The sequence below is a fragment of the Pteropus medius genome, unplaced genomic scaffold, assembly GCF_902729225.1.
Source record: "Pteropus medius unplaced genomic scaffold, Ma_sr-lr_union100, whole genome shotgun sequence".
In the NCBI taxonomy this organism is placed as follows: Eukaryota; Metazoa; Chordata; class Mammalia; order Chiroptera; family Pteropodidae; genus Pteropus; species Pteropus medius.
Window position 1 is genome coordinate 10,817,579 of NW_024344370.1, and position 8,312 is coordinate 10,825,890.

An 8,312-nucleotide genomic window follows, 5' to 3' on the forward strand; every position below is an offset into this window, starting at 1 on the left:
TTGAAATGGACTAAACTCAAGCAAATAGCACTTCTTATGTGTAATTTCTCATGAGACTCAAAACCATAGTAATGGGGGTGGTATGTATTTGTTCCTTAGCTTTTTAAAACGTGCCAGATAATCTGCCCTCATGTTTCGTTAGATCCACAAAGGGTACCCAGGATCTGATAGTATATACCATTCCTTTCTTTTACGACGTTTGTATTCCATGCTGAATAGTTTTGTCTTTTGATTATTATTAAGTAGTAAGTAGTTAGTAAAACTTAATAAAGGAAGTCCTTTGGGTTAAAAGAATTAAATTCCTTAATAATCATCAAATATTTCAAATATAAGAATCAGAATAAATGAATACCCGAGTCTTTAGTTTTTATATACAGATTCATTTACTTTTTCACATTTAATGTAGCTAAATAATTTTTCTGTTCTCAAGTTTACAGTATATCTTTTCTTACTTTACTAAATATACCATCAAAGAATATATAGAGCAAAAAACTTTAATATCTAATAATGGAGGTTAATAGAAATTGGAATTCCACAAACTCTTGTATGATGAAAAAAATCAAATTGTACTACTTTAAAATTGTGTCCTTTTAAAAAGTATAACATAAAGTTGGACATAAAATGACTTTTCACTGTGACATTTACCCTTTCTTCCTAATTTTAGGTGTTGAGATTTATCTACCTGGCAATTCATTTATTCCTAAAAGCTTAAAACTAAATTTTTGGTTAATACTGCCACCAAGTGGTGGTGATGCCTCATTCTCCTCAAAATATAATTATTTTGCTTTGAGTAAAAATCATATTTGATTAATGAATTTTTCCATGTCACAAATATAACATAATCTATAAACCTAAACACATAAATTGCCAGATGTCTTTTTTTAAGGATGCTTTCAATTATTAGCAAGATACCATCTGATACTTATTCATTAGTCCTTTTCACTAATTCGTTTAGGAGAAAAGTACAGTTATCGTCTTCCCTGTTACTACTTTTCAAATCGAGAAGTATCTCAATGTTACATAAAATACTTTCATCTACAGTCATGCCACCCTGAACCTGCCCGATCTTGTCTGATCTCAGAAGCTAAGTAGGTCGAGCCTGGTTAGTACTTGGATGGGAGACCTAGGAATACCAGGTGCTGTAGGTGTTAAAAAAAGTAAGTTTTTCTCTTAGAAATATTCATAGGCTACAGCTAAGTTTTCCAAGCCATTTTCTAAAACGGTTATTTAAAATGCTATTTCTCAAAAGAAACAGGTTAAATTTAAAATTTTTAAAGCAATAGATTTTGTTCAATGCAAAATTTTAGCTCTTTTCAAAACATAATACTCATTTAAATGCGACTTAAATTGCAAATACAGAATGTTATTTCTAAATCTTAAATAAACTACATCTGAAATTTGACATGAGTCCCTACCCAATTTTGTTTTATTGTTTCTCTTAACCACAGCACAAATATGACTTTTTAAATTGGTTACTGGCACTACGACTAGATAGATGGTTCGAGAAACAGAATTTTTAGAATAATGATAGGACTTCTTTAAAATGATTTTAAGATTTTATTGCTGTCTATTCTGACCATATGTGGAATGCAAATAATGGCTTCTGGTAATTATAAAGCACTCCGGAATTACAGACCAGGGCTATACACTTGAAAAACCTGCTTTACATAAATCATACAGTAATATTTAGGGTTTCATTTCACACAGAAATTTAAAGCTAGGTATTTAAAATGTCTCTCATTCTTAAATTTGACATTTCCCAGAAGGAACGAGTACAATCATTAACATGATTAGTGAAAGAATACAACCACAAATAGTAATAATAAGAGCCTGAGAAAAATATTTCTTTAAAAAAAAAAATCACACACAAACACTACTATTATACATTATAATCAGGTCTAAGCACAATTTTTAAATTGTGTTTAGTAATGTGCTAAGAATGTGAATTACAAAGTTTAATAAAATTGGTGAAATATACAATATACAAGGAAAACAAGTTTACATGTTAGTTCTCAACCTAGTAGAGAAAACAGTTCAAGGGCTCACAGGCAAATATAACACCATTTTTATTTTTCACAGTTCTTGCAATCAGTCAAATATTAAATAATTTAATCCAAAAGTATATGCACAAATTACACTTGTAACAGCATGACCTTTTACTTGAAAAATAAGGACAATATATTACTTATTTACACATTGCCCATAACACTGGACCTTTTTTTAAATGCTTTGTTTTCTGAAAGTTGTTTTTAAACAAAAATACATTTGAAGAGACTAATAACTCCACCTAAAAGTCACATCTTGTCATCACACATCAATGTCCTGTAGTTTCCAACTAAGATTTAGGATTCAACCTCATCCTAAAAATAGAAAAAGTATTTTTAAAAAACCATAAAATCCAATCTAGCTATGTTTAAATATAATAAGTTGTACTGCCATAATAAGGGAGTATTCTTAAAAAAATGAAAAACAGTAAAGAGCACAAAATTTTTAAACTTTTACCCTCAATAATGCATAATTTAATGTAATGTAAACTTTTTGAACGTTTCTTCTTTTCCTTCCTTAGACATGTTCTTTTAAATAACTTTTTAAGGTCTTGTCATGAAGAGCCTTGATCATGTTTGGTCAAGATAAATGCACTTAGTTTAGGAAAACATTTTAAAGTAATTGATGTAATAATCTTTCCCCACTGTTTAAACGTCTCTTAAGGGTGAAGGTGATTTTCTACTTAGATCTCTTATGTAAAGCCAACCCTGGTTCTGTATATAACTTAATACATGTCACGTATAGTCATGTCACTACAGATGCAATATTATTTTTAAAAGTAACACTACCAAGTACTTTAAATATGTTGAAAAAATAGACCAATTTAAAGCTCTGACCTAGGAAATAATACAACCAGGGTCAGCTCTGGAAATGGGTCTTTCATAAGTGAAGATCAACTAGAACATAACTGACTTCACAGTTTTATTAATTGTTCTTCAGTTTAGTACAAATCTGACAATCAGGCCTAGTTAGATAACATTTCATTCTGACTCACTGGGTTTTATACAAAATGCTTTAGGAGTAAGTTTTAATAAAACGCTTTATAAAGTTAATTATCTATAGCTTATAGTCTTAGCATTAAAGTTGTTCTGTTATACCTAAAGATAAAAGTAATTCTATTACCCAAAGATGCAATTTGTGGATTCTGTTTCATTAAATCACTGTCGTTTTACTACTAATTACTGCCAAAATTCAGTGAAAAGGCAAGTTAAAAAAGAAGCTATGCTTCACTTACTTGACACAGAGGTTCCATTAGGCACTCAGTTGGCTATAAGAAGAAACCTTCACCTACCCTTTCTCTGTAACTACTTCTCAATATATGTGTCAAAATAATCTGAAAAACTTAAATAACCAATGTGTATTTTTAAAAAATGTATAGGCAAAACCCTATTTAATCCAATTTAATCTGTTCAATCAGAATTTAAATTTCACTACAGAATAATTTTTTAAAAAGCAATATTGTACCGAATTCCCAGTCCAAGATTCCTTTTATATACTTATCCTAAATTAACTATCTTTGAGATGTAGAATGTCTTAGAACATATGTGCAAAATAACTCTTAACCACAAAACTTTAAACAACTGTTGCATTTAAAATCAAGCAACATCCAATACTCCAGCAGCCACAAGTTGCCGTGAGAGCCAGTCCAACCCTTCATATAGTCCCATACCACTTCGAGCATCACAGCCCTGGATGAACCAGCTACGACCACAGCACAGTTTATGAAGACTGAGAAGTTCAGTGATCTCTTCCACTGACACAGCTCCAGCAACATCCTGAAAGATACGTTTTTAAACCAGTCCATCAACATCATTTTCCTAATTTACTGTTTGTATAGAATTCTGTTAGTACCATTCTAACGGAAGCCTAAGCTAAAGTTAAAACCTAGATTCACTTTCAGTAATTATTCTCAGATTAATAAAAATAGAAAAAATTCGAGTTTTGGTTAAATTGCTTACTTATTTAAAACATATATAGCTTGTAACATATATAGCTTACAATAAAATCAATAAAAGCCATGCAGCTTGAATGATACTGCCTGAGTCATTATAAGGTATCAATTTAAAAGAAAACTAACACATGTATATCATAAAAAATGGCTTATATAATGAAGTTTATTAAACTCTTATTCCAAATACCCCTACTTCCCAGAAGCAATCACCAGTAATAATATCTCATATTTTTCCAGAAAATTTCTTGGAGATAAATATCTTTCCATTATCAGAACAGATATTCCACATTATTTGTAACATCTGAATTGTATTCCACTGTGTAAGTGCAAGATAATTTCTTCACTAGGCCTATGCTGAAGATTTAGATTGAAGTTGTGGGCTTGAAGTTGTGGGCTTATGTGCTATTACATGTATATATATATATATGTGTGCATATACACACATATATATACATATACACACATACATACATAAACACACGTGTGTGTATATATTTTTTTCCTTTTTTTTTAAAGATATATACATCTGCAAAAGTATCTGCAGAATAACTTTAGGATATTAGTCTGCAGGATATATTACTAGAGGTAGAATTGCAAGGTAAAAGGGTATATGCATCTAAAACATGGACAGGTCTATGGCCATGCCACCCTGAATGTGCCCGATCCCACCTGATCTCGGAGGCTAAACAGGGTCGGGCCTGGTTAGTACTTGGATGGGAGACCACCTCAGAATACCAGGTGCTGTAGGCTTAAACAAATAAACAAACAAATAAAAAAAACTTGGACAAGTTATTGCCATATTGCTCTCTAAGAAAATGTCTCAGTTTGATAACCACTCCAACAGTGTATGTGAGCCAGAGGGTTATCAAAGATTTTTGTCTTAAACAATATGATAGTTGGCAAATGATCTTTCACTTTGTCTATCTGCATGTCTTCAATCCTAAGTACAGTGAAGTGTATTCACTTGTTTTTTAATTAAGGGGGAAATCTTTTGTTCCTCATCCTATTCTTCCTCCTTATGACATCTATTGCACTAAAATATTCTCATCCTCCTAGAAACTTAGGCTCAAGATCTAGGGATCTTCCACTACTCCCTGTCTTTCATCCTCCCCATACGGTCACCAAATTGCTACAATTCTACCTTCATAAAATGTCTTCAATCTGCTTCCACCTATCTATTCCTCTAGTTTAGGATCTTGTTAACTCTCTCACTTAAATTACTGCAGCAATTTCCTTCATCTCCATCTCCAGTCCCTCCCCTGTATGTGATTAATTCTATATCCTAGCCCAGGATTAGTCTTAAAACTTTGACATGATCTTATCACCAACTAGTCCAAAAACCTTTGGATGGTTCTCCTTTGCTCACAGAATAAAACCTAAATTTCTCAGTCTGGCCCTGTCAGGCCTTTACAATATGGCCTTATCTGTTATTCTAGATTTTCTTCATCTTCTACCTGCCCCTCACATAAAGATCTGCTTGATACTCCCTAAAAATACTCATGCTTTTATTTTCTCTGCCTGCAATGTTTTTTCCTTCACATACTGACTCAAAGACTTATCCATAATTTCAACTGAAATCCTATTTTTTAAAAATCTTTAAAATGTCACCTTGAGAACTAATTTCCTATAATACTTTGTTAATATTATTTGCATTAGAATATCATATATAATCACTTACATGTTCGTATACATACATGGGACTTTCTGGTGAGCATCAACTACTTTATTTCCTTTTGTATACTCCAAGGTACCAAAGCACAGCACTTACTACATAAATTGCACTCCAAATACACAGCAAAAACGTTATAAATATCTACTAATTATTTCTCTTTTGAAATTTTTCCAGCTACCTTATGATATGGAATGCACAAAACTACTAAAATAAATGTTCTTAAATACAAATACCTGTTTGTTAGCAAAAATCAGGAGCAAAGCATCTCGGAGTTCTTTTTCCGTTAACAATTTTGCAAGTTCACTGTGTGCTTCACTAATTCTGTCTCTATGACTGCTATCAACAACAAATACAACAGCTACCCAAAAAAAAAAACATTCAATTAGTCACCGCTTAAGTTTCAGTAAATAGACCAAATATTTTAAGGCTCTCATTATTATATTATGGGTAGTTAGTCTACTACCACTATTTTCACAGAAAGGCTGCCTATTATTAAAGAAGCACCTAGCAATAATTAATGGTATGATCTCAAGTAGTTAACATAACTTTTCAGCTTTCATTTCCCCATCTATAACAGGATTTGTAACACATGCTTTACCAAACAAACACAAGTTGCTGTGTATGTCAATATTTTCTCTTATTGAATGAAAATGTACCTCTCATGATCTACCTACTGATGCTACTTATTCTTTGATTATTAATTCTTTTACCAAAAGATAGTCCTTTAAAAATAAATAAATCACCATCTTCATCTTCCCAAAGATTCTCTTTAGGTACATAGCACAGCACTTTCCACATAGATTGTACTCAAAATACACAGCAGAAACTTCATAATTATCTATTGAACTGATAATCTTGAAATCTTTCCAGCTTCTTTATGGTAGCTAAACATCCCCAGGCTTTCAACCATTCCTCATGATCAAAATTTCATTTTTTCCCCATTAACCACTGGTTAAACTCAATATCAAAATCCCAAAATAAAAATAATTATCTAGTCTCTTTTCTAGGTGGAAAGGAGGATGACAGGTGGCATAAATGTAAGCTTCATGTTGGGATACAGAAAAAAGTGTAGAATGGGGCCCAAATGTTAATACTAGGTTAAATATATGCAATATAACACACTTTGGTCAAAAGCAAACCACTGTAGGTTGTCCCACAGATAACTGAGTGGAAACAGAGTTATTGAGATATAATACGATAAATGTTCAATTGAGCAGCAGAACCATACATCACAAATTATATTATACTCCACAATATTGCCAGCAATTATTCATATGAACATTAATTATATACTTTAACTGTTAAGAGCAGCAAGAGATAAGTACTGTTAATTGCCCACATATCTAAGTATTGTTTTTATGTTACAATTATGGCTCTTCATGAAATAAACCAAAGTACATATCCCAGTTTTCCACTTTCATTTTTTTAATAATGTGGGTCTGGCTACCAATATTTAAAGGTCAAGTCAGTATTTAATCAATGCTTAAATATCAGCTTTACTAAAATCAATATACTGAAAACCGGCATCCTAAAGATCTGAAAAATTAAGATGTCATTTTTCCCACTTACCTTGGGTATTGAGGTAATAATGTTTCCACAATGGTCTTAATTTGTGTTTTCCACCAACATCCCAAATAGTGAACTTTAGATTTTTATATTCTACGGTTTCCACATTAAAACCTATTTTAAAAAAAAAAATTACTTTAATAACTGAGCTTATCATATTTATAGTGAGTGATATGCCAAACACAAGTCAAGCTCCTGTTTATAACTATGACTTACAAATTATCTTCATACAGCAAATATCTACTGCTGCCTAACCAACCCCCCTCCTAATAAACCTACATAAAGAATGTATATCTTTATCAGCTGTCAGCCCTCTGGAGCTCTAGTAGTGTCTTTAGGACCCTGAAACCCAGGTACCTGCCAACTCTGCATACTCCCACCCCCTCACTCCTAACGCTCAGCCAGGGTCATTAGTTCTTTATTCCTTTCAACTGTCCCACCAATACTCTGTTCCTTCTTTCTATACTACCATCCACATTTCATTCCAACAGCTCTGAATCTTGCATTTTTCCTCTGAACTGCCGGTGTCTTAGAGACAGAAAAAAAGTCCATCTCCATGCCAGAGTGGCATAAAATAAAACCCCAGGAAGTCATCTATAAGCTAAGGTTTGCCTATAAAATGTCCATTAAGATAAAAAGCAATACTCATACTTACCAATTGTTGGAATAGGCTGCATAAACTCATCCTGTTTTAACTTAAACAAAATAGTGGTTTTCCCGGCTCCATCTAATCCTAATGTAACAACTCGAATTTCCATTTTTGGTCCAATGTGAACTCTATTGTCCTATAATTTTAAAAAAATGTTTAATCTTTTAATTTTGACATGGAGTTAAAAGCATTAGGATTTATACTTTTATTTATAAAATCTTTGTTAATTACTACTTTCTCTCCTACTTATTCCTCAACCCACTGAAATGAGTTGTATTCCCTAAAATACTCTGAATCTGATCTCATAGAGAAGAATCACTCCTTATTGCGAAATCCCTTAGTAAAACTAACTACTTTGTTTTTGTATAAATTAAAAAAAAAAAAAAACGGCACTTAATTTCCCCAGATTTTTTAGCTTAATTGAATCT

General features: G+C 32.1%; 1 protein-coding gene and 1 non-coding gene across 3 annotated transcripts in view; one reads left to right on the plus strand and one right to left on the minus strand.

Moving 5' to 3' along the window:
* Positions 1 to 398: 398 nt before the first annotated feature.
* The window catches only part of TRIM23 (tripartite motif containing 23), a 30,551-nt gene continuing 22,637 nt past the window's right edge, over positions 399 to 8,312 (minus strand). The window contains exons 2-5 of one of the 2 annotated variants that reach the window (XM_039870066.1): positions 7,891 to 8,020; positions 7,239 to 7,349; positions 5,903 to 6,027; positions 399 to 3,821 (exon numbers count right to left, since the gene is read on the minus strand). In XM_039870066.1, the coding sequence (XP_039726000.1) occupies positions 3,642 to 3,821; positions 5,903 to 6,027; positions 7,239 to 7,349; positions 7,891 to 7,993 (519 nt within the window). In that variant the 5' untranslated portion in view covers positions 7,994 to 8,020 and the 3' untranslated portion in view covers positions 399 to 3,641. The remainder of the gene's footprint in view (positions 3,822 to 5,902; positions 6,028 to 7,238; positions 7,350 to 7,890; positions 8,021 to 8,312) is intronic. The other variant, XM_039870064.1, reaches the window with a different exon arrangement.
* LOC120608463 (5S ribosomal RNA) lies at positions 4,629 to 4,747 on the plus strand. Its single transcript, XR_005654397.1, has one exon. It is a non-coding gene; the product is annotated as a 5S ribosomal RNA (ribosomal RNA).